Here is a 26782-nt window from a genome sequence, read left to right as displayed (position 1 = left end):
CGGGTGCAGAGTGGGAATCATCTGAAAATTCAGCAGCACAAACTATTCCAATCAAGCCCCACTTGCCACATGTTTGATTGCAAGTCGCACTCCCACAACTTGTACTGTAGCTAGGGTTAGTTTTGCAATCGGGCCATCGTCAGCAAGTGAATTTGTTCCCTCAACCATTTATACCCTGGGACCTGCCCATCAATACCTTGGATCACACATTGGGGTGAGCGACAGATCGGCTTCTAGGAGTTCAGTAAAGTTGCTTTTGAGGCACATAGTTAATAACAGAACTTCATAACTGTTGTACAGTTTAATCAGACTGTTCCATACCATACATCAGGAAGGGGGGGGGGGGGAATCAAACATACTATAAGTTTAATTAAATGCAAATTACTGTGGGTGCTGGAATCTGAAACAAAAACAGAAAATGCTGGACAATCTCAGCAGGCCTGACAGCCACTGTGGAGAGAGAAGGGAGCTAATGTTTTGTCATCCAGTTTAATTATCAAGTTTCTGTTTTTTTTACAAAGGCAGATTCACCACAGTGTTTTGGGAAAGTGAGCAAAATATAAATGATCTCTGAAACGGAGCCAACTTTTTATATGGGTTGCGGATTGTGATGGGAAATATCTCTGCTCTGTAACTTCTTTGCTGCGATTGTCTCTCCTTATTTTTAAAAAAAAGAGGAAACAAACTTGGAGATCGACCTGAATGCACTTCACACAAAGTCCTTGTTCTGGGTTTAATTGCTGTTTCTCCTTCACATTTAATAAATATCTTCTGTCACTGTTGGAGCATCGTCTGGCATCTTTGACTTTGTCCATGTATATGTTTCTGGAACCCACCACTTCACTCACCTGAGGAAGGAGCTGTGCTCCAAAAGCTAGTGATTCGAAACAAACCTGTTGGACTTTAACCTGGTGTTGTCAGACTTCTTACTGTGCTCACCCCAGTCCAACGCCGGCATCTCCACATCACTGTTGGACAAGTGTGAGGGCAGAAATGGCCATCCAGCTGTGTTACCATTCAGTAACACACTGTACTTAACGTTATGAAGAATTGGTTTATCATATGGTCAATGTGACAACTGATGAAACACAGGCATTTAGCAATTTTATTACAAGCAATCAATACTGTACAGAAACAGAAGCATCAACACTGAACTGTGTGTAGGGGTAATGATAAATTAAATTATATGTGTATTCAGCTAATTGACAGAGCAATAACTTGATATCATTTTCTCAACAACAAAAAAACACCTTTCCATTCATATAGATTCTCAGGGTGTTCGAAAACACCCTGCTTCGGGGAGCGATGCCTTCAATCAGTGACATCCACAACTCACAGTGTCCATATCGTCATACTGTTTGAGAACGAAGTTCTCCTCATGGTCAAAATAGAGCAGGTTTATGGAATGCAGTGTGTCCGGGACACAGCACGGGGTGCCCGCTTCTTGGGAAAGTTTCAGTGCATGGACGATAGACTGCACCATGGCGTGATTGGTGGCTTTGAAGCCTTGTCCCAGAGGGAAAGGGCAGGAGCCTTTGCAGTGATAGATGCTGTAGCCCCTTGGGGAAATGATCCAGGTGGACCAGCCCAGCTGCTCGAAGTCCATGTAGAGAGGATGTTTCTGGCAGGGCCTCGCAAGGACAGGGGCAGCTCGGGTTTGCCTGCTCTGTGCCACCCGGCCTGGTGAAAGAATGGCATTTCCAGGGGGCAGTGCTGGAACAAGAGGCATCATCTCCAGTAATATGTCGTCTCCTAAACAAAGAGGAACCATTGGCTTTATTGCACCACTTCCAAATCACACAAAAAACATAGACAAATATACTAGCAGAGCCAGAGACTAACACATTAGGAAGGACTAGAGTCAATATACTTATTTTCCTCATAATGTTTCTCATTATGAACTGTGATTCAGTGTAATTGTGTCTATATATTGTATATGTGTGTGTATATATATATGTATATATATATATAATATATGTGTGTGTGTATATAGTATTATATAGTGAGAGAGAAAATGGTTAATGTTAAGATTTGTGTGTATATATATGTGTGTTTGTGTATGTATATATGTGTGTGTGTGTATATGTGTATGTATGCATATTATATACAGTGAGAGAGAATGTCTAGTGTTTACTTTTGTGTTATGTATATACATATATGTGTGTGTATGTATGTATATGTACAAGTGTGTACATTACATATGGTGAGAGAGAGAATGGCTAATATTAACACAATTATGCATATATGTGTGTGTTTATGTGCATATTATATTCTAGGTATATATGTGTGTATGTTATAAATAGAGAGAATGGCTAATGTTAGCAACATTATATATATATATGTGTGTATATGTATACTATATGTATATATGTGCGCTTATTTTATATCTGACAGAGATAGATATATTTCTGTTTATAAAAAATGGGTTGAAGGGACATAGGGAACAGGTAGAGAAGTAGATTTGAGACCAGTCATGATCTGATTGAATGGCGGAGTAGGCTCGAAGGGTTAAATTACCTCCTTCTGCTCCTAATTCCTATGTTCCCATCTTCTTCTTCTCGGGAAGTTCCTCAGTATCGAGGATGATTTGCTTCCACTCAGGGGAGGTGGGTTCAGGGGTGGCTGTAAATTCCGATCCTGCACCTGCAGATCCTGCCACAGGTTTGGCAGATGGTGTTTGATCAGGTGGCTGGGTGGGATCCTCTGGATTCTGTGCTCTCTTTCCGCTGTCTATGCTTGGCCACGCGTGCCCCACCCTGTGACCCTCGAGGTGATTGGCGTCTTTGCAGATGCTGCTTCTCCAGTTTGTGATTTCTGGGGGAGATGATTCTATGTGTCGGAGGGGTGTTGCATTTATTTAGGGGGCTTCAGGGTATTCTTGTGGCATTTCCTCTGCCCTCCTTGTGATCGTTTGTCATTGTGGAGCTCAGAGTAGAGCACTTGTTTTGGGAGTCTTGTGTCGGGCTTGTGGACAATGTAGCTCTCTTATCATATATATATAATATATATACAAAAATAATATTTTTTTATGCGTATGTGTGTATGTATGTGTGTGTACATATTATATATTGAGAGAGAGAATGGCTAATGTTAACAACATTATGTGTATATGTAGGGATATATTATATTATAGATATATATGTACATAAATTATATATTGTGATGGAGAGAATGGCTAATGTTGCCATTGTGTATATATGTGTATAAATGTATATTTTATATAGTGTGAGAGAGAATGGCTAATATTACCAAAAGTATGCATATATATATGTGTGCGCATGTATATCTATGTATTATATTCTAGGTATATTTATGTGTACAGTACATATGTAAAAGGTAAAGTCGCCATAGTCCCAGATGACCATAGTCTGCTTTTCCCCTGTGAGGGGGGAGAGCTGACTGCTGGTGATTTAACCTGAGAGTCACCACACCTCAGGCGAGGGACAAGGTTGAGAAGGTGGGGCCTTCATGAATGAATAACCTCAGTATATTAGTACATATAAATATATAGTGAGAGAGAATGGCTAAATATAACAACTTTAATCTATATATGTGTATATGTATTATATGTATACATTGTAGGTATAGATGTGTGCACATATTATATGTAGAGAGAGAGAATGGCTAATGTCAACAACTTACATTTATATGAATGTAATTGTATAAATGATATTTTATGTATATATGTCTGTATGTGTGTGTATGTGTGTATATAATATATACAGTCTGAGAGAGAGTATGGCTAATGTTAACAACATTATGTCTATATGTGTATATGTATATTATACGTGTTTGTATATATATGTGTGTGTGTGTATGTCTGAATATATAACATATAGTGTGAGAGAGAATATGGTTAATGTTAACAACATTATGTATATATATGTATATTATAGGTGTGTATATATATGTGTGTCTGTGTGTGTGTGTGTATTACATATAGTGTGAGAGAGAGTATGGCTATTATGTATATTATAGCACATTATGTATATTATAGATGTATATATATATATATGTATGTGTGTGTGTGGTTGTGTGTGAATTTGTTATGTATAGTCTGAGAGAGTATGGCTAATGTTAACAACATTATGTATACATGTGTATATGTATATTATAGATGTATGTATATATGTGTGCGTGCGTATATATTATATATAGTGAGTGAGAGTATGGCTAATGTTAACAACTCTCTGTATTGAATATTTATCCATGCACATTTTACCATTTTAGATGCAAATAGTTGCTTACCGTAAAATGACCACAACTGAATGTTTCTTTTAAAATTTGTACATAATCCAGCCAGCAAAAAAAAACGATCGAAGCGCTAAAAAAATGAACTACTTGTCAAACTGAGCTTTGAAAAGTGGTGTATGAATTGCCACCCGCTTTAATCAAGCCTGTGTTCACCCACAGGTTACGCCTGTAATGCTGAGCACTGCATACCGCAGTAGAATTTCCCCCCTTCACCTGTTAAAGTCGCTGCCCTGGAGCCCTCGGGAGTGCGCCGCCTCCTGTCGTCGGTGAAGAGCACCAGGAAGGGCTGCGAGATGTTCCGGTGATCGCTGCTCTTGGCAAATCTGACCGGCCTCAAACCCAGGGGGCCTCCGGCCCGGGGTGGGGGGGGGGGGGGGAGATGCTGGGGATGATGGTGAATGCATGGTTGCAGCTGCTGTTCCTAACCCACTCCCACACCTGGGTGAAAGTTAAAAACCACCAGGGCTGCTGCCAGCATAGATGCCGCCTGTGCACAATGCTACAGAAATGCAACCCCCCCGCGGAGTAAATCCTGAAAACTGCAGATAACATCATGCAAGACTATTGGATATATTGCAAAAAAAGTGTGGAGCTAACAGAGAAATATGGTCTCATAAATTTTATGCTAAACATATTAAAAATTAGATAAACAAAAGTGAGGGATGGAAGAGTAATAAAGGCTTTATTTATTTTTGCAAAACCTTATTAATGACTCAAATCGGACAATAATTGTATTTATAACGTGAATTTATTAATAGGCTCTGGATCAATTCTTACATATATATTTTATATATATAATATATATGTGGGTCCCTGGCTGTCAGGGAATAGGGTGGATTCTGGGGTGTGTGTAATTATTCTATTAATATTTCGACAACGAACAATCTCCTGCACAGTGGAGATCCCAAAGTGCAACTTACTGTCTGGGTGACTGTGAACACTTACCATCCTTCTGTGTACAGAGGGGTGGTTTTGGAGGAGATCAGACTGGCGACCTTCCAGCAACTCGCACAGATCCACCTTGTGAATGGCAAAGAAGAAGAGGAAAATTAAAAAGAGTCAGGCGTGGGGGTTTGAACAAATAAGAAACAAGGTCTGGTAATCAGAATCTAATCTATTACTTAAACTGAACCAAAAGGAAAGGCAGGGGGAAGAGGGAGGGAAGAGTGAAAATACTCACCCTGCACAAGTGGGGGCGGGGGGGGGGGGGGGGGGGGCGTGCTGGGAACCTCCCTTCATTTTAAAAAGCCTTAACTCGGCTTTGAGGAGTTGCTCGTCCCTCCCCACTGAAGTGACATTGAAATAAAAGTAGGTTTCTCTCCATGAACTGTAAGAGAGGGAAAGACAGTTTGTGTGTCAGGCAATTACTCCCACTTTCAAATGACAATATATGTGAAGCGCCTGAAGTGTCAGGTTACACGTGAAAGATGCACAGAAAGTGCTGGCAACTCCATCTTCACAATCTTAAGGGCTGCTCGTGCAGACATACCAGTGTATCAGCACCCAACCATGGCGACATCGCCCAAATGTACACTGACCACTTAACCTTACCTGCATTCCCGCTAATAGCTCAAATCAATGATTTACAGAAGAAATGCAATTTGGAAATATACCCTCACATTTTATTCCATCGTGATTTTTAAACTCCCCAAATTATTTTGAAGTTCTTTTCATAATTGCTCACTTTCGGCACAGGGAGTTGTATTCCATATTATTGAGACTGACCTGAATTTGCTGTTGTAAATTAGCAACTTCAATTTATTATTGCTTTCCAAAACAATGTGCATTTTTTTTGCATACCTTTATCCTCAAAGCTCCGGACCAGGTTTCCTTCCAGCACACGGGGGTACTTGGTCAAGCCGTCCGCGTCTGCAACCGCGCTGGAGAGGTCGAGCATGTACTGGGGGCCGGTCAGCGCTGACTGCGCTCCCTCTGCTTGCCCTGAAACACATTCACGGAGCACATCAGTTGGAGAGAGCAGTGCCTTCAACCCGTCAGCTAACACCAGCAGCCCACTCGCAGCCTGCTTCATATAAAGCGGAAAATGTGGAGGAACAACACGCTGTAAATCAAATGTTCACTATTGTGCCGACAGAGGCGAGATGAAGTAACCATAAAAGAACTCCAGCAGCTTTGTACAAACACTGTTAACAGATCATCTTATTGTCGACCACGGGACTTGGGAGACCTTTTTGCTTTATGTCGGAATTTAAAAAAAAATTCTAATCTTTAAAGTCAAGTCTTGCTAACCCAGAGCAACCCATTTCTCAAAATCTCAAGTGTCTTAAATAGTGACCGTAAACTTTATGTTACCCACCCTCGCGTTCCGTCCAAGTCTTCAACGTTAATCCATTCCAACAACACACACACACACACAGTTTGATGTGTTTGTGAATTAGACATTCGCTCTGATCTGAAGATATGCCAGCAAGTTATTAAAATTGTCTTTCTCGTCCAATTTATTTCAAATCGCAACGTCGACGTTTTTATGGGGCTGGTTTAGCTCACCAGGCTAAATCGCTGGCTTTTAAAGCAGACCAAGCAGGCCAGCAGCACGGTTCGATTCCCGTACCAGCCTCCCCGGACAGGCGCCGGAATGTGGCGACTAGGGGCTTTTCACAGTAACTTCATTGAAGCCTACTCGTGACAATAAGCGATTTTCATTTTATTTTCATTTCATTATGCCCACTGAGGGGGCAGAAGTGGTTCAAATGGATTAGTTGGAGTGAAGCCCCAGATTTTAACCTGCTTCATTCAAAGTGTTCCTTCCCCCCCCCAACATAAAACTGCCCCCAGGTTCAAAATGCAGGCGCTGTATTTAATAATATTTAGAGAATATCGAGAAACAAATGCAACCGTTTCTTCGTGGAAGGAAGTGTGTAGAATTTAATGGCCAATTAATAGATATCTGATCCCTTATTATTTTTGCAAATTGCTGCAACTACCCTGTCTACCGATGGATGGAAAATAATGCATTGGAAGATGTGCAGGTTAGGTGGATTGGCCATGCTGAAGATTGCTCCTTAGTACCCGAAGATGTGCAGGTTAGGTGGATTGGCCATGCTGAAAATTGCCCCTTAGTACCCAAAGATGTGCAGGTTATGTGGGGTTACCGGGATGAGTTGGAAGCTTCCGTCTAGGTTAAGGAGCTCTCTCAGAGGGCCAGGGCAGACTCGATGGGCCGAATGGTCTCACTCTGCACTGCCGTGGATCCTCTGATTCTATTCTGCAATCCACTTGCTCCTTGTTGCATCGTAGTGTATCTTTGACGCACCTTTAAATTACGCAAAAAAACTGGGCTCTCACATAATAATAATCGCTTATTGTCACAAGTAGGCTTCAAATGAAGTTACTGTGAAAAGCCCCTAGTCGCCACAGTCCGCCACCTGTTCGGGTAGGCCGGTGCTGGAATTGAACCTTGTTCTGCTTTACAAGCCAGCTACTTAGCCCTTAACGTTAGGGACTGAACCAGCCCCTAACGTTCGCAACGCTCAGTATTGTTGTTGTACCGGTCCTCAAGCTGGGGCTAGATATTGTATAGAAGTCTATTCTAGTGTTAGGGCAGATTGACACACCAAGGGGCTATCATGGATTGTAGACCGAGAAAGATGATGAATGTGAATGGTTGGTGTAATTGTCAGAGGCTGTTAGGGACCCCCCCCCCCCCCCAACCCCGCCACACCCACCGTGTTGGGAGACGAATATTCTGGTTCATTTCTGTTCAGCCCGTTTCCCATGGATGTAACTGAGCGAGCCCCTGCCAATATTTGCTGGCGGTCACATTTAAGGGGACTTTGCATTCTGACCAATTCATTCGCTCGCTGTTTAAACATGTCGGGGGGGGGGGGGGGGGCGGGGGCACAGGGCCTTGTCCCTTAACTTTGAAAGCGGACCAGTTACCTTTAAGCAGAGGATCCAACCCACTTTACCCCGTCTTTGTACAAGTCAATCCCAAAATCTACACACTCGAACATTGTGGATTAGTTTCTTTACTGTGAGGGCGGGGGGAGGGGGTAAATCAAGGGGTAAACATGAGAGGTTCCTGACAAATTATGTCGACACTTCCGCGAGTTTCAGCCGGTTGCTCCTCTGGAGGAACAGTAAGATCCCATCACCAGTTTTAACAGGCTCCGTATCAGCAGCATCTGAAGCGTGAAAGGACCAACTAACTCCAACATGTGTCTTTAAATGTATAACTGTACCTTCGTTTAAAACAACAAAATCTCACATTGGAGGCGAAAGGGAGATCAATACAGTACACAGAAGATAAAAAAAGACCAAAAATGTCAAACGTTGCAAAAATAACTGTCACATGAAGAACTATTTTTTAACCCCAACCCCCCACCCCACACACCTACACCCCCACCCCACACAGCCCCACCCCACACACCCCCACATCCCCACCCCACACAGCCCCACCCCACACCCCCACCCCACACACCCCCACATCCCCACCTCACACAGCCCCACCCCACACACCCCCACCCCACACACCCCCACATCCCCACCCCACACAGCCCCACCCCACACCCCCACCCCACACACCCCCACATCCCCACCTCACACAGCCCCACCCCACACACCCCTCCACCCCACACACCCCCACATCCCCACCTCACACCCCCACCCACCCCACACACCCCCACATCCCCACCTCACACAGCCCCACCCCACACACCCCTCCACCCCACACACCCCCACCCCACAGCCCCACCCCACACCCCCACCCCACACACCCCCACATCCCCACCTCACACAGCCCCACCCCACACACCCCCCCACCCCACACCCCCCCACCCCACACCCCCCCACATCCCTACCTCACACCCCCACCCACCCCACAAACCCCTACACCCCCACCCCACACACCCCTACACACATCCCTACACGCCCCTACACACATCCCTACACACCCACCCCATACACCTCCACCCCACACACCCCTACACACATCCCTACACACCCTCCCCATACACCCCCAACCCACACACCCCACACACCCCTACACCCACCCCATACGCCCCCACCCCACACACCCCTACACCCACCCCATACGCCCCCACCCCACACACCCCCACCCCACACACCCCCACACACCCCCACCCCACACAACCCTACACACCCACCCCATACGCCCCCACCCCACACCCCCCAACCCCCACAACCCCCACAACCCTACACCCCCACCCCATACACCCCCACCCCATACACCCCCACCCCACACACACACCCACACCCCACAATCAAAGGGGGTTTGTGTAGGGGGAAATGGCCCATTTTACAGACTGGCGAACAGAAGATTATCTGAAACAGACACTATGGGGGCTGGTTTAGCACAGGGCTAAATCACTGGCTTTGAAAGCAGGCCAAGGCAGGCCAGCAGCACGGTTCAATTCCCGTACCAGCCTCCCCGAACAGGCGCCGAAATGTGGCAACTAGGAGCTTTTCACAGTAACGTCATTTGAAGTCTACTTGTGACAATAAGTGATTTTCATTCATTTTCATTTCATTTCATGCATCGGTATGAAGTATAAGATGAAGCTGGATCTTATTTTGGGAGAATGAATGTGTGTTGTTGACGGTTCTGGGGATACTGGGGGGGGGGGGGGGGGCTATCTATGAGCAAATCAATTAGACAATCATTGATTGGGAAAGTGATCCAAACTCCCCTTAAAAGTACTGGTTAGAATGACCTCTTTCGATTGTCCTCAAAGAGCGAGATGAAAAACAGGGGCAATGATACAGTGGAAATTAAATCAACAGACTAGAGATTCGCCATTTAAAACAAAAACCGCATCCACTTTCTTTGAAAGGTTATTTTCACCCAGCCAATGGTTGGTTAAGGTTTGCCCCGCGGCTTGTTTCTCGGCGGCCCGCCCTCCCTCCCCTGTCTAATCCACCCCCGCACCCGCCGGGAAACCCGCGCGCCATCGGCGGGACCGGAAAATCCCGCCGGCGCGAACAGCGGGAAGATTAACGTTTACCTTCCTGCTCTGCAGACCAGTTTCAACTCAGATAGATCTCACGTTGTGCCCGCCTTACAAAAAAAATATACACATTCGATGGGCAAACTCAACAAGGCAAAGTAAAGTAAATTTAATTTTGTGTTAAACTTTTCTTTCAGAACAGATTCATTAACTAAAGGACCCATTATATGATTATAAAGCATTAGTTAATGTGTGTGTGGTGAGGGGAGAGTAATAAAGGCCCATATTTTCATTAGTACAGTCTCAGGAGGCGAGGCTGGAAGAGCCTCAAAGGCGTGTTGTTGTTGTTTTTCATTAGCACATAACGATTCCGCTGACATGCTTATCACATCCAATTCCTCCTCTATCTCCGCGCTTTCCCGAAGCAGTTAAAGGTTGCATCTTTTGGCGGTGCAATCAGTGAAATGTAATTGACAAGTAGCACGCACTTCAGCAAGATGTAATTACAGGCATTGATATTGACGCGTCCGTTCTGGCCAATGGGTTTTTTTTGGATTGTACACGGCCCGGGAGTCTGCAAATCCAGGTCAAGCTCTATTTTGTGCATTTTGTGTTGTGCTCCGGCCAGGGTGCGACTTTGCGAGCCTCCAGTTCGATTTGCCTCCCTGCTGACCCCGTCCACTGCTTTATTCCCGAGATCGATCCGGGTTGAAGTGGGAATGAGGGAAAGCAGGACGTTGCAATGTTGTGCACGTAAACTCCAGACTCCTGTGATCGGCTCCGCGTTCAGTTGCTCGGAACCCTGTCGATCAAGGTGTGTTTGTCAGTCAAGTGAGGATATTAAACATCCATCGCTCTTGTTGCACAGAGGGACGGGAATTGACCAAAAAACAAACTTCCCTCTCTACCTTCTTGCCACTCCCAATCCTGATTGCTCCCCCCCCCCCCCCCCCCCCCCCCCGGATCTGTCAGACCACTCGGTGTCCAGTTCCACTCAGCTGAACCTGAACCCCCCTCCCTGCTGGGGGCGACAGGGTAGCACAGTGGGTTGGCACTATTGCTTCACAGCGCCAGGGACCCCGGATTCGATGCCCGGTTGGGTCGCTGTCTGTGCGGAGTCTGCACGTTCTCCCCGTGTCTGCGTGGGTTTCCTCCGGGTGCTCTGCTTTCCACCCACGGTCCAAAGATGTGCTGGTTAGGTGAATTGGTCACGCTAAATTGCCCCGCTGTGTCCAAAAGTTAGGAGTTGTCGGCTTAGGTAGGGTGGTCTTTCAGGGCTGGTACGGACTCGATGGACCAAATGGCCTCCTTCTGCACTGGAAATTCTATGATCTGCTCCCTGCTCACCCTTCGCTGCCCTCCAGCTCGAATTCAGGCCTGACTCTGTGGAAAGAAAGCTTTGTCCCTGATCCTTATCGGAGTAATAGGTTTCTCCAAGGCTCTCCTGGTTTTTAATCAAAATCTTTCCAGGAAAAAGACAGAAGAAAGTCAAAGTTCTTCCCCCTGTTTCCCAAAACTACAGCATTTCCAGAACTCCAGGGCATCCTGCCCTCCTGTGAACCTCACCTCAGTTGTCCCATTTTTGAGGAGTTATAATCTGTCACCTACAGATTCCCCCATGTCTCACCCCATCAGCAGAGCATCTCACCTTTCCTGAATCCTCTCCCCTGCACCATCACTGGCCGAATGTGCAGCTAACTTGCTCTTACTTTCTCACTAAACCCCCTCTCCTCTCCCAATATGGAACACAAAAAGCGGTGGATAGATTCAGGGGCCCTGGCAGCATCTGTGGAAACATGAAGAGTTGACATTTCAAGTCCAATGATCCTTCCTCAGAACTCCTCTAATTCCTTCCGGACATGCCTGCTTCTTAACAGCAGCTTGGATTTAGACTTCTCGGATATCCTTCCATCATTCCATGTTATCTGTGGCCACTCCAACTTCACCACAAAATATCATCTCAGAACTGATCATTTCAACATATTTCAAAACAATTCTTGACAGTTATCTGTCATTCATCATCAACTGATGCATTCTCCAACCAGAGCCCATTTGTCAGTCAATAGCTTCTCTTCTCATACAGTGCAAATTGTTGTTTCCCCCCTTGTCTCTACTTCAACAATACTCAATTTTATCTTGGTAACCCTGCCCACCCCTCGCACAGTTTGTTTCCCCTCCTTGCCTACCCGGTTTACCATTTACTCACTGCACTCCCACCTCCTTAAAGTGGATTGATGCATTTTCTACGTTGAAGGTATTATACAACAACAATTTGTTTATTCCCCACGGCGCAGAGGTCTAGGTTCGATCCCGGCTCTGGGTCACTGTCTGTGTGGAGTTTGCACATTGCCCTGTGTTTGCGTGGGTTTCGCCTCCACAACCCAAAAAGGCGTGCAGGGTAGGTGGATTGGCCACACTAAATTGCCCCTTAATTGGAAAAAATGAATTGGGCAATCTAAATTTATATTATAAAAAAATTTGTTTATTCCCAATTTCTGTAGCATTCTTGAAAAGAAAACTCCATGCTCCAAATGGTTTCATTCAACAGTCACTTTAATGTCCATCGTTTGAGGCTAATTAGCAGTTACCAATCAACAAAAAATGTTTTTTAAGTGGGCATCTACCAGCTGACACGTGGCTCCAACATTTATCAGAGCCACACCCTATTGATCAAACTGCACAGGAGGGCAAAGGCAGGAGGGATTTTAAATGGTTAATTTCACTCAAAAATAGTTCAATTTCTATTTGTTACAAGTTTTGTGCAAGTAATCACATAATGAATTGTTATTCAGCCACCTGCTGCACTTTTCAATATTTAAGCCGTTATCTGATGCTGTCCTGTAATGTTAATGGAAATTGTAATTATTAAATAAGTTTCGAAAGCAATATGGCAATATTTAAAACATATATCAAGTACAAAAATAATTATATCCAATACTGGGCATCACAGTAGCACAGTGGTTAGCACGGTTGCTTCACAGCGCCAGATTCAATTCCCGGTTTGGGTCACTGTTTGTGCGGAGTCTGCATGTTCTCCCCGTGTTTGCGTGGGTTTCCCCCGAGTGCTCCGATTTCCTCCCACAAGTCCTGAAAGATGTGCTTGTTCGGTAAATTGGACATTCTGAATTCTCCCTCAGTGTACCTGAACAGGCGCCGGAGTGTGGCGACTCGGGGCTTTTTACAGTGACTTCATTGCGGTGTTAACTTAAGCCTACTTGTGATATTAAGAAAGATTATTTTAAAAATGAAACTTAGTTCAACTCACTTATTGAGGAGCGCAATGTTATGAAATTTCACTTCAGGAGAAGCGAGGAGATGCAATTCTGACCCTCTAAGAGACTAAGTTTATAAAAACAGGTTATGTATGTTACATTCTTAGAATTTCTTGACGGCACTACAGGATAATAAACCATACTGTTAAAACCAAATGAAACTGCTTAGCATTTGCTGAATCAGACTCCTTTGTGGCCACCTCCAAACCTGTCTTTTCAACTAAATGTTTGGTCAAGCCTCAGCTTCCATAGTTCAATAGCCGTTTCCTTATCTATTTCTATATGTCCCTCTTCCATCATCACCCATGCCCCCACCCCACAAAGCACCTGCATTTATTTTCAACATTAAGGCACACCATCCAACATGTTAACTCCGTAAAGGCATTGAAGGTTGGTGTTGTCATGTGAAACTCCCCTTGCCAAAAAGAGATAAGATTTTTATTCCTGTATTTTGTTTGCAATGTGCAGGAAAGCAATCTTTTCATCGACATTTGACCACATTAGCACCTACTGCAACACATTTAAGGTATCAGCTTTCTGATTTGCCTGTGATCTGCTGCCAGTGCAGCTTACCTATTACGTCAGGGAATTATTTTCATTTAGAGAGCACCGCCGCAGCACCTTTAATGCAGAAAGCGGCGAAAATCATTGTCTCGGTTACTCTTCATTTGTTACAAGCTTTCTAATTTAAAGCAAACAGGCATCGAACAAAAAGGAGCGAGACAGAGTGGTAATGAAGGATTTGAAGTGACAAGCGATGAGGTGAAAGAATATATTCAGGGAAGACATGAGTCTTAAAAATACATCACAAATAAGCGTCCAACATACACTCATTATGTACAGCGATCGAATTACAACCTCTTCTTCGATTCGAGTGCATTCTCTAATTGGGCACAAAACTGTCAGAAATGCACAACATAGCATTGCTGCCTGCGGCGCTGAGGTCCCAGGTTCGAATCCCAGCCCTGGGTCACTGTCCGTGTGGAGTTTGCACATTCCCCCCGTGTCTGCGTGGGTTTCACCCCCACAACCCAAAAGATGTGCAGGATAGGTAGATTGGCCACACTAAATTGCCCCTTAATTGGAAAATATAATTGGGTACTCTAAATTTTAAAAAAAAGAAATGCACAACAGAAATTCGTACAGATTTGTTTTGCGCAAAACTTTCTGCAATTTCAGGCAATCTTGTGGAAATTGGGTGGTGGTTATGGTACTTTTTATACAGCAATGAACAGCATTTGGAGATGCGGTCAAAGTTCATTGAGTGCGACAATGCGCAGTTGGGAGGCAACCTGGGGGAAACCCTTCCTGCTAAAATGTTTATATGAAAAAGTTCTGCAATTGCGAAATGGGAGTTTTCATTTTGGATTCTACTTCTTCACCAAAATTACTGACAGGAGAAATTTCACCCCCCTCCCTCTCTCCAGGGTAGGTCCACAGACATTTGACATATTCATGCTTTTGGAGTAGATCATGATTTGTGCTGTCTAACTTTTTATTTTAAAGTCAGGTAATACAAAAACAAATCACGGATTCTCTGTACGGAACAGAAGGTTAAGTTATCTGTACAATATCTTACACTGCAAGAGGAAAACAAATAGTTTGAAAGAATTTAAATCTACAATGAAAATTTCGACAGTGTCTAATCCTCAATATGCTGCACAAACTGCCTGTTAATTGTTTCCAGGCTTCACCTTTAGCAGGAAGAACTAAATTCGTAAACTACCTGAGACTGGAGTTCTGAATCACAAGTATAGGATGAGGTTTCATTGTTGTCAATAAATATAAGGAGCCAAACGCTTGTTCAAATCCTGATTTAATAAGTGGAGTGTTAAGTTCTGTTCAACATTGAAACAGCAATTTATAAAGACAAATGTTATTGAATACGTTTAAATAGGGAAAAATAAATGACACCTGTCGGAGGAAACTGAATGCAGTGGACACTTACTGTCAGCTTTTATTCGAAATGTAAACCAGATTTAGCATTTTGAATAAACATTGAACAAACGAAGGACAGTATACTCTGAGCTGGCTGGCTCAGTTTCTTATGCTTTTGCCTGAATCTGCAGATTGTGATTCAAGGCTCCAGGGGAACTACTGAGGAAGTGCTGCACGATCGAAGGTATTGAGACATTAACACATGTGCTCTGCCACTTAGATTGGCGCAAAAGACCCGAAACCACCGTTCAGAGAAGTGCTGGAAGTTCTTCCAGTGTCCTGGCCAACACCATCAAAAAACAAATGATTCACGTGATGTTGGTGGACTCTTTATGCTTAGCTTGGCGACTGCATGTCTACTTGAGTGACTGCACTTCAGAAATGAATTGACTGGTTGTAAAGCGCTGTCAAAAGTCCTGAGGATATGATATGGTGCTACACAAATTCGAGTTCTTCCTATTTCCCCCCCTGCCGGGAACTCAGAATAGACTAACATTGGGGGCATGAAATTTTCATACCTTTTTGTCTGAACTCTGGAAAAAAAAAAATTGAAAGCACATTCAGCAATTGCGACTTACGTGAAAAGCAGAGGCAGATGCCTATTGGCATCGCATTGAATCTTATTGCCTTAAATTGGATTTTTCTAAAGCATGTAAACAAGTGTTATTTTTGCTGCAAGGCCCAGTGCCCCATGTTAAAGTTTGTAATTTGAGCACATGTTCTGATGGCATTCACCCATTGCCCAAAAAACAATTAATAATAATAAGTCTTTATTGTCACAAGTAAGTTCACATTAACACTGCAATTAAGTTACTGTGAAAATCACCCAGTCGCCAACCTCCGGCGCCTGTTCGGGTACACAGAGGGAGAATTCAGAATGTCCAAATTGCCTAACAACAAGTCTTTCAAGACTTATGGGAGGAAACCAGAGCACCTGCAGGAAACCCACGCAGACACGGGGAGAACGTGCAAACTCCGCACAGATAGTGACCCAAGCCAGGAATCGAACATGGGACCCTGGCGCTGTGAAGCAACAGTGCTAACCACTATGCTAATATAGTGAAAGGGGGTTTAGCTCACTGGGCTAAATCGCTGGCTTTGACAGCAGACCAAGGCAGGCCAGCAGCACAGTTCAATTCCCGTACCAGCCTCCCCGGACAGGCGCCGGAATGTGGCGACGAGGGGCTTTTCACTACTGTTTGAAGCCTACTCGTGACAATAAGCGATTTTCATTTCATTTCATATAAAATGGTTGATTTAGGATTTTTATATGAATCTAGTTCTTAATTACTATTTACAACTGAATTATTTACAAATTATTAGTTATTAATTGGTGATGCTAATTACAGAACAGCTAGACTAACATGGGGGCAAATGGAAATCAGTTCTGTATCTTCAAGTTTCAGGATAATTCGACCGTTTAAATTATTACACCACATAGCAGCAATTAAACCCAGTGCTCAGTCACGCTGCTGACATGATTAGCAGCAGCCGCAGGAATGTTCACCGAAATTCCGGTTTCAGTTTCCAAATTCCGTCCCCAGACCCGTTTCTGTGGAATGTGCACAAGTTCCGGAGAAGTTCTCGGAAAATAACCGTCTGCGCAGTCGACAACTTGGACTGAAACTCGCGCAATAACTCGGTGGTCGTGGCTTGCCCGTCGCTGCTGGCCTGGAACGCAACGAAGTTCCGCATTTCCACCAACAGTTCGTCGTGCTCGGTCGGAATGGGAGGCGGCGCCGCGGCAGGCTCGGAGCTCTCGTCAATTTCAAGCCTTTGGAACAAAGTCAAGTGATTCCTCGCCCGCATTTTGGCCAGCAGCGAGGAGGAGGACGGGAGCAGGCGACTCGCCTCCTCCTCCGTCGCAACACCGCTGAAATGAGATCTGGCAACCGTGTCCTTTTCGATGACAGCAGCATCCTGTGTGGAAAAAGCACATCAAAATAGTGGATCTTGTCACGGTCCTATTGGTCATTAAAGGTATTGGGTAGTGCGAAATGTACAAGTTAAGAAAACAGCAACAAGTGAAATCTTCCTCAACCCTTTCAGCAGCTATCGCAAACATTAATGGGACGGGACAGGTGCCTGTGACTCTCTGCAAGATTTTATTCAAAAGTTAGCTGAAAAATATCCCGTCTGTAGTAGTAAATGTACAATAGGTACAGCTCACATTACTCTTATTACAAGGCCTTCAGCTTGGTAAATGTATCAGAAACGTCCAGCTGTCCAATATTTAGCGCAGTGGAAATATTACTTCGCTGCATAACACAGCAAAACATAATGTGGTCACTTTAAATAAATATCCTGCTTCTAATAACTAAATCAGAATTTAAATTTGGACCAATACCGCTTGGAGAGGTATTCTGGTTACTTCAAGCTACTAATTTGCACACATAGGACCATAGGAACACAATTAAACCATTCAGCCCATCGAGTCTGCTCCGCCATTTGATCATGGCTGATATGTTTCTCAACCTCATTCTCCTACCTTCTCCCCATAACCCCTGATCCCCTTATTAAACAAGAACCTATCTATCTCTGTCTTAAAGACACTCAGTGATTTGGCCTCCACAGCCTTCTGTGGCAAAGAGTTCCACAGATTCACCACCTTCTGGCTGAAGAAATTCCTCATCTTAGCTTTAAAGGATCGTCTCTTCAGTCTGAGGCTGTGCCCACGGCTCTAGTTTTTCCTACCTGTGGAAACTCCTCTCCACGTCTATCCATGCCTCTCGCTATGCTGTAAGTTTCAACAACATCCCCCCTCATCCTTCTAAACTCTTGAGTACAGACACAGAGTCCTCAACTGCTCCTCAAATGATAAGCTCTATATCAGCAGACTCGTCGAACTAAGGTAGGTTCAAGTATCTCTTGTTATACAAGTTCTTGAACGTGAATTACTCAAGTCCTGACAACAACCATCAATTGCAGAGTGGGACAATGATCACTGTTTAAATTGACTGTTTTAAATTACCCAAGTTTCACGTTACCTGAATCCTGAATTAATTAACCGCCCGGTAATAACGTGCAATCATTCTATTATTCTATATTGTTTAAGCAATTATTCAAAATCATATCAATTGTACCTTGCATTTTTCTGGAGTGCATTTGGAAGAAGGACTGCTCGTTGGAAGCAATGGGTTTTTCTTCTGACCGAATCGTGGCCTAGGACAGGAGAAAATGGTGTAAGATCTTGAATGAGTAATTAACGTGCAAGAAGGAAATTGGTAACAGAGAGATCAGATGGCACATAAGCAGAACTCAACCAGTTTGTAATCCAACTCTCATCACTCTTTGTTACAAAACTACATTTTTATTAATTCATTGGATGGTTTTAACGTTGATCTATTTCACCAGGTGACATCAAACAGACCCAACAGTTGCTCTGGGATGGTCTGACCTCAGAAAACTCTGCTTTTGTCTGGAGGAATATAGACTTTTCAAATATGCATTTTCTTGACCAGGTGGCTTAATAGTGCCAGGCAGGCGAGTCTGGAGTCAGGGACCTCACCGTTTATCATAGAGACGCTCCAAGACATAGAATCATAAAACAGAATACCAACAGTGCAGAAGGAGGCCATTCGGCCCATCGAGTCTGCACTGATCCTCTGAAAGAGCACCCTACCTAAGCCCACTCCCAGCCCCATCCCCGTAATCCCTCTTAACCTTTAGTTGTGTTTTGCACTATTTGTGGAAGAGTTGGCGGATAAGCAATATTTCAGCATTTAAAATCTTAAATGTGCTGTTCATTTGCATTGGTTGCAGGTTTAACATACTGTTCCAGCGGTTTTACTACTCAGAACAAAAATCAATGCACATTCTCCCTGTGTCTGCGTGTGTCTCATTCCCACAAACCCGAAGGTGTACAGGATAGGTAGATTGGCCAGGCTAAATTGCTCTTTAATTGAAAAATAAGAATAGTGTACTCTAAAATTTTAAAAAAGGAACAGAAATTAAAAAAGAAAAAGAAAATGTAGTTGAGAAGCAAGCGGAGATCAATAACAAGTGGCCACGAAGATTTCGACTTGTTAGAAAAAACCCAACAGGTTCACAAATGCCTTTTAGTCGAGGAAATCGGCGCTCCTTTTCCAACCGGGCCTGCACGTGACTCCTGTTCCACACAAACATTGTTAACTCCTTAAATTGCCTTTTGAAGTAGTCTAAAGCAGTCACTGAGTTGTATTAAAGTACTTTGAGGAACAATAGAACATTACAGCGCAGTACCGGCCCTCGATGTTGTACCGGCCCTCGATGTTGCGCCGACCTGTGAAACCAATCTAAAGCCCATTCACCATCAACTTCATGGGGTAATAAAGGGTAGGCAATAAATGCTGGACTTGCCAGTGACACAACCTCCTGCGAGCACTTATTTTTAAAATAAAAAAAAACAAGTTGAACTGAAGTAAATATTAAATAAACTTCCTGCGTGAAAAAATACTGCTCCCGCTAATATCGTACTTTATGCCAGCTGATGTTCCTGACAGCAGACTGCCGCCGATTCTCGATGACGCACCAGAGGAACCCAGGCAACGCTGTCTTGAGGCCTTCAGTGCTTTCAAAGCGTCCTGAGCAACTCGGTTAGCTTCTGCTTCGACTAATACATAATCAGGGTTGGATGATTCCATAATAACATCGTGCTTCATCACACTGTGGATTCCTGAGTGAATCAGAAAACAGAACCCAATCAACAGTGTCACTTCCACAACGACTACCAACATTACTGCATTCATGTTGTGAATTAAGCTGGACTTCTTGAGCCGGCTATTACTACCAACTTTTAATGCAAGAAATTAAAAGTTAGATTGAAAGAAATAACGATACTAGAAATGTTCCAACACCGGATCCATATTAATGCACTAATAATTTGCTCTCTCACTCATTTGTTTGTAAAGTTTTACCACAGTGCTTAGGAGCCTATTTACTTATTTAACCATGAGTATACCAAAGCTATTTGGAATATTTGACACAATACTATCATGGAATGGAAATCGTACCATCAGGCTGGGATTTGTTGAAATTGTAACACCAAAAATCATCTTACAGTCGAAACACAAAGACATGCACGTAAATGCGTGAGCAGGGTTACCTGATTTTTTGAAGAGCTTTTCCAACACATAATCGTCACTCTGCCTGCAGACTTTCTTCTCCTTTTGTTCTTCCTCACAGCCCCTCTTTTTCATTTTCTGCCTCTTTACCAAGTGGGGAATACGCTCGCCTTCAAAATATGCATCTTTGCTGCGCTTGTGTTTTCTGTGCTTGCGCTTGTCGCTCTGCCTAGGGACGGAACGAGCATCACCCTGCTCACCCTCGGCTGTTTGATGTTTCGTTTTAGACCGGTGCTTGTGGTGAAGTCTGCCACTCTTGCCAGTTTGGACCAATGCAGTGCCAGCTGTATTTTGTGACGTTTGAGAGTTCAGAGGACAGTGTTTGCTGTCCTCATCCAGTATAGTTTGTCCTCGTCTGCGGTCGTGTTCAGAGACTCCAGCTTTATTGATGGATGTAGGGTCCATTGAGGCTTTAAATTCTGATTTATGAGAATTGATGTCAGCTTCCTTATGCACAGAATCGGCAGGCCCATCACTGCCAGAGTTAATATCCAAACCGTGATCTTTTGTGTCTGAACTTGGTGGAAGTTCAGCTTCTGTTCCTTCTTGTTTTACCTGAGTTTCATCACTGCCAAAAATATTGCTCTCTTTCACTTCACTCTGTGGGTTGATGGAAAGTCTTCCTGACTGTTTTTTCGCTGAGTACCACTGGAGTGGTGCAGGTGGCAATCTGGCATGCTTGCTGGCATCCTGGTCTGATGGGGAGACATTTCTCTTCTGTAGAGAAGCAGAGATTTTCCCAGTTTTCTTTCTGTGGGTGGTGGGCATGCAAACATCTGAACCTGTGCCTAACCGAGAACAGACATATGCACCACAATTAATGAAGAGCTTCTCAAATAAAATATTAATTACAATACTTTGAGATTTGCACTAGTACAAGCCTATGTGATTATATTTCATCATTAATCATTCGCTGGAGAATGATTCCGGACATTCGGACCGCACAATTTAATTACAAGCTTGTTTTTTCCTGAGCGAACCTACGATAATCCCGCCAACAATTCCTGTCACCCAAATCTGGCTGCTGGGGTCAACCTGTTCCCTTAGTTATCAGATTGGGCGGCACGGTGGCGCAGTGGTTAGCACTGTTGTCTCACAGCGCCAGGTTCGGTTTCCACCTCGGGTGATTGTGTGGAGTTTTCACTTTCTTCCCGTGTCTGCGTAGGTTTCCTCCGGGTGCTCCAGTTTCCTCCCACAGTCCAAAGATGAATAAATAAATAAATAATCTTTATTGTCAGAAGTAGGCTTACATTAACACTGCAATGACGTTACTGTGAAAAGCCCCTAGTCGCCACATTCCGGCACCTGTTCGGGTACACGGAGGGGGAATTCAGAATTCTCAGTTGATACGGGAATTGAACCCGCGCTGCTGACCTGGTTCTACATCACAAACTAGCTGTCTAGCCCACTGAGCTAAAGATGTGCAGGTTAGGTGGATTGGACATGCTAAATTGCCTCTTAGGGTGAGGTTACAGGGTGGGAGATAGGGACGAGGTAGGGGTGGTCTTTCAAAGGGTCGGTGCAGACTCGATGGTCCGAATAGACTCTTTCTGTACTGTAGGGATTCTATGATTGTTTAGTTCAGTTCAATTGCCCGCCATTCGTCCCATCAAACATGTCAATTCGGCACATCACCCACCAGTTCCTGGGGCAAATTAACAAGTCACAACTTCAGAGAGTTAACAATATCTTTGCCAATCCCCAGTAATAGCACTCTCGCCTTTGAGCCAGAAGGTTATGGGTTTGAGCCCCACTCCAAAACACGTGAGCACAAAACGTAGGCAAGGCACTCTAATGCAGTGCTGAGAGGTGCTGCACGGTCGGAAGTGCCAGCTTTCAGGTAACAGGTTAGACCCAAAGCTCCCAAGTCAAGTGGGCATAAAAGATCCCATGCTGCTATTTGAAGAAGAGCAGGGGAGTGGTATCCAGGACAATATTTAACCCTCAATAAGCACTGAAAAGATGATGAGTGGCCATCATCACAGGAGCTTACTGTCCACAAAGAGGCTGCCATATTTCCTACATTACAACAGGGAGTACGCTTCAAAAGCACTACTTTGGTTGTTAAGTGCTTTGGGACATACTGAGATTATGAAGGGCACTATTTAAATGCAAAGTCTTTCATTCTTTATTTAACTGCGCATGCGGATTTATCAAGCACATTCTCTTCTAAAGAAATAAGATGCGAGGCAACAAGTGTGGTGAATTAAAACCCCCATACTCGACTTCATAATGCATTGGACTCTGTTCGTTAACTTTAAACGGGATAATACCTGCAAAGATTGCACTTGTTTCTGTCCCCTGAGTGCCATCTGGACTGCTTAATGTGAAAAGCTCAGTAAGATCATTAGATTTGAAAAAACGTCTTTGCTTTGGGTCTTTCAATATTCGATTAGTCAGGAACTGCTTGAAAATTTGCCTGTAATGAAGTGAAAATTACATAATTCATTTAAAGAAACCACATATGAAAAGATTTACAACTTCCTCTAATTAATTTAGCAATAAAAAGAATTAAAATCACATGCCTCCTTAGTTACCTTCGGAACCGTATAGTTCCAAAACATGCATTTTAAATGTAATCGCATAACCTTTCCACAACCCATGAACCTTACCTAATTATAAATTTATTACATTTCGAAACCGTTTCATCTCCCAATGTTAATATATTATTAGACAAAAATGGTTAAATGTGTAGAATATTACTAAACAATTACATGCAGGAAGCCTCTATTTTCCCATAGTGCTCACAGAAAGATGTCGTCCACCACCAATTTAATATGGTCTCCCATGGGCAGCATGGTGGCTCAGTGGTTAGCACCGCTGCCTCAGAGCGCCGAGGACCCGGGTTCGTTCCTGGCCCTGAGTCACTGCCCGTGTGGAGTTTGCACATTCTCCCCGCGTTTCGCCCCCGTAACCCAAAGATATGCAGGGTAGGTGAATTGGCCACGCTAAATTGCCCCTTAATTGGAAAAAATGAATTGGATATTCTAAATTTAAAAAAAAGATGGTCTCCTGTGTAAACATAATGCTTCAAATTGTGTGTTTGGGGGGAGGGTGCTCCAGCAGGGTTCATTTATGCTATTATGCAGTGCGAGAGCTCGCACCTCTACTAAGAAGCATCATGTAAATAGGACAAACTTGTTAATAGTGGACTATTCGAAAACAAATGACTGGAAGTAGCAGATCTTACTCCACAGTCCATTTCTAATTGATTTCATGCAAACAATGAAGGTTGGTTGCAGGAAACCTGAAATACTGGGCATGCACAGCTGGCACCTAAGAGAGAAAGGCAAGTTAATGTTTCGAATGGGATCCCCAATCAAAACTTTAGTGAAGGAATTATGTGGAGATGCCGGCGTTGGACTGAGGTGGGCACAGTAAGAAGTCTTACAACACCAGATTAAAGTCTAACAGGTTTGTTCTGAATCACTAGCTTTCGGAGCGCAGCTCACCTGAAGGAGCTGCGCTCCGAAAGCTAGTGATTCGAAACAAACCTATTGGACTTTAACCTGGTGTTGCAAGACTTATAAGTGAAGGAATAGTGGGTAAATACATTGCCCTCCTGTCTCTGGGGTGTGGGTTTAAATCAAACCAAGATTGACAAAGTAATATTTCTACTTCCTGTTGTTATTAATGGTGATCAATTAGGAGTGTTAAACCAGACTTAATTTAGTCACTAGTGAGCATGGACCTAGAATTCAAAACCACTCCTAATTCAGTTTCAATTGTTAACGTCACTCAGAAATGCTTTGGAAGCATGGCTGATGTTAGATATGAGAAACTATCACTGTCTTAAATCGGGGCTGTTCTTCTGAAGCTGGACTCAGGTATTCAAATAGAGGGTTTCTGAAAGGTGAAGAGTTTCAATCCCCAGGCTGTAGAATCTCTTAATTTTTTGTAGAGTTTCCAGCTGAAAGATTAGACCGCTCTTCTCTTTTGGAACTGATGTATTTGCTGAACATTTCCAGCATTTTCTCATGTCACTTGTATTTGCGTTTCTCTAACTATGTTTCACTTTCACATCTCTACATGGATAAATGCAGAAAAATAAAATTGTACTTTTAACTTAAGAGTACTCGGAGTGACGGGGGGTGGTGGAATTGAGAGTCAACGTCTTAGTGGTCACCCAGTGTGAAATTAAAATGTTCCTGCTTGCTAAAGCATTGACAATAAAACAGAAGTGGATCCTGGGCTAAAGTACAATGTCGGCAAAAAGCAACTGACAGTTTACAAAGTTTAACATGACAGGACAAGTCACAAAGCCATTCCCAGTTTTGGGCAGACCTGTGGTAGATTTTTTCTTCAATTGATCCGGCTGTCAGCAACCTGTAAACAGTAACTTGTTTCGTTTGTCCTATCCTCCAGGCACGTTCCCTGGCCTAAAAGAATGAGCATTTAGTGATTATAATCCACCAGTTTCACCGCCATGAGCACAGCACTTCAGAATCAAATGTCAAACGTGGATGTGCAAGCACAATTCATTTCTTTAAACAGCTACAGTTCCAAGTCATACATTTTTTATTGCTGAAACGATGAGCCTTTATTGCAGGGAAACATTCTACAAGTAGGGCAAAGGTTTAGTCACATTATAGTTTAGTAAAAATTTGTTATAGCCCCACCTGCACAAAGCAGTCATATTGCTAGAATTCCAGCAGTTTTTAATTAAGTTTTCTACAAGCTTTATACTCGCTCTAATTGCTGACAGCTGAACAACTATACTGCATACTCCCAACCACATGTGAATCAGCCGGACTTGTGGGCAACACTTTATTTCGGAATACCCTCAACAATGGTGCAAAGTGAGCTGTTTAGTGTCAGCATTGGGTCAGACGTTTCAAAGCAATGCAGATTATTTCAATATGTACAGTTCTTTCTCAGGCATGAATTCTCAGGCATGAAATCTATCACATTCTCTGTCCTGACCAGAACAGCTTAAAGCAGCATTGCCACCAGGGTATATGAGGTAATAAAACATACAGATTGCAGATTTTAGTCGCCCTCAATGTAACACACGCAGTTTTCACTTACGAATATACATAATTGCTAAATAACTGCTCTAAGTGCACGTGCATTTCTCGATGTGGCATTATGCGGGGTACAGAGGAGAGATGAAAGCAGTGCAACGAGTCAATGCTGTTTGCATTGACACAAAGTGAAAAGGGCCCCACCTGTATGTCAGTGCTCGGGTTCCAGTCAGGGTCGTAGATAATAACTCGATTTGCTCCCGTCAAGTTAACTCCCAAACCGCCAACTCTAGTGGTAAGGAGGAAGACAAATATGGAGGAATTCTACAACGCAAGAACAGATTTTTGTATTTAAAAAAAAGGTTTGTCCTTTCAAACAAATGGCATATTTCTTCATCAGAAAGGCAGGCTTGGCATGTACTAACAAAAAAAAATTAATTGATGCAGCACAGAAATGAGGGTGAACAGTCTTTTTTAAATACGTTTTTACCTCATTGAACCGTGAAATAAGCGTCTGTCTAGAACCAATGGCAGTTGTTCCATCCATTTTAAAATACAAATAGCCGAGATTTCGTACAAACACCTCCAAGATGTCCAACATCTAGTAAATAATGGGGGGGGAAAAAAATGTACGTTTGTCTGGTTTGTGGAGGTAGACCGTAATGCAATAATACATAGCCATCTCCTGAAAACCAATTAGAAATTAACATCGCATACACTTTTCATACAGTATCTGCTCTAAGTTTGCCATCTACATTGTAGAGCAGAATACAAGGAGGCCATTCGGTCCATCGAGTCTGCACCGGCCCTTGGAAAGAGCACCCCACCCAAGCCCACACCTCCGCTCTATCCCCTTAACCCAGTAACTCCACTTAACCTTTTTGGACACCAAGGGCAATTTAGCATGGCCAATCCACCTAACAAATCTATTATTTGTGACAGGGATACAGATCCAACAGTACATTGCAGGGACACAGAAGTATAAATATTCAACAAGATGGTCTTTAGTTTCAAACCTGCCTTTGTTCTAAACCCAAATGAAAGGACAAGAATCTGAATATTGATCTGTTAAAAATCACAGCTGAAAAGGTGCCAAAACACATTTTAAGCAACATTTCTTGGCATTCTGTCAAATTCTTGCACTGCGATGTGTGCTGGGTCTTTGGCTGCTATTTAAAATGTATCAAATCCTGACATATACAATGTGAATGTGTTATTTTGAAGAATGTATAAAAGGTACAGTTTTAACAACCCAGAACCAAAAAGTGGGGGAGAAAGGATTAACTTCAATCAGAAATAGTGGGATTAGATTTTAAAATAGAACC

General features: G+C 43.5%; 2 protein-coding genes across 3 annotated transcripts in view; both read right to left on the bottom strand.

The window, feature by feature from the left end:
* Nucleotides 1-1197: 1197 nt before the first annotated feature.
* LOC119956233 (bone morphogenetic protein 7-like) lies at nucleotides 1198-5241 on the bottom strand. The gene is made up of 2 exons (XM_038783268.1): nucleotides 5175-5241; nucleotides 1198-1752 (listed from the first exon to the last, which is right to left on the bottom strand). The coding sequence occupies exons 1-2, from the start codon at nucleotides 5200-5202 to the stop codon at nucleotides 1316-1318; spliced, it is 465 nt and encodes a 154-aa protein (XP_038639196.1). The 5' UTR covers nucleotides 5203-5241; the 3' UTR covers nucleotides 1198-1315.
* Nucleotides 5242-16514: 11273 nt separating this feature from the next.
* Nucleotides 16515-26782, bottom strand: part of ercc6 (excision repair cross-complementation group 6) — a 50550-nt gene continuing 40282 nt past the window's right edge. For both annotated transcript variants that reach the window (XM_038782860.1, XM_038782861.1), the window contains exons 14-21: nucleotides 25948-26058; nucleotides 25662-25781; nucleotides 24778-24872; nucleotides 22767-22912; nucleotides 20475-21281; nucleotides 19847-20045; nucleotides 18475-18553; nucleotides 16515-17311 (exon numbers count right to left, since the gene is read on the bottom strand). In XM_038782860.1, coding sequence (XP_038638788.1) covers nucleotides 16895-17311; nucleotides 18475-18553; nucleotides 19847-20045; nucleotides 20475-21281; nucleotides 22767-22912; nucleotides 24778-24872; nucleotides 25662-25781; nucleotides 25948-26058 — 1974 coding nt within the window. In that variant the 3' untranslated portion in view covers nucleotides 16515-16894. The remainder of the gene's footprint in view (nucleotides 17312-18474; nucleotides 18554-19846; nucleotides 20046-20474; nucleotides 21282-22766; nucleotides 22913-24777; nucleotides 24873-25661; nucleotides 25782-25947; nucleotides 26059-26782) is intronic.

This window comes from Scyliorhinus canicula, chromosome 22 (assembly GCF_902713615.1).
Source record: "Scyliorhinus canicula chromosome 22, sScyCan1.1, whole genome shotgun sequence".
NCBI lineage: Eukaryota > Metazoa > Chordata > Chondrichthyes > Carcharhiniformes > Scyliorhinidae > Scyliorhinus > Scyliorhinus canicula.
This window is presented reverse-complemented; position numbering and strand designations above follow the sequence as displayed.

What these genes read in the sequence shown, in the direction of transcription:
- LOC119956233 (XM_038783268.1), bottom strand. Translation starts at nt 5,202, where the DNA reads ATGGTAAGTGTTCACAGTCACCCAGACA. An exon ending in TGTTCACAGTCACCCAGACA is followed by an intron (nt 1,753 to 5,174) that starts GTAAGTTGCACT and finishes CTCTTTGTTTAG; the next exon opens with GAGACGACATATTACTGGAG.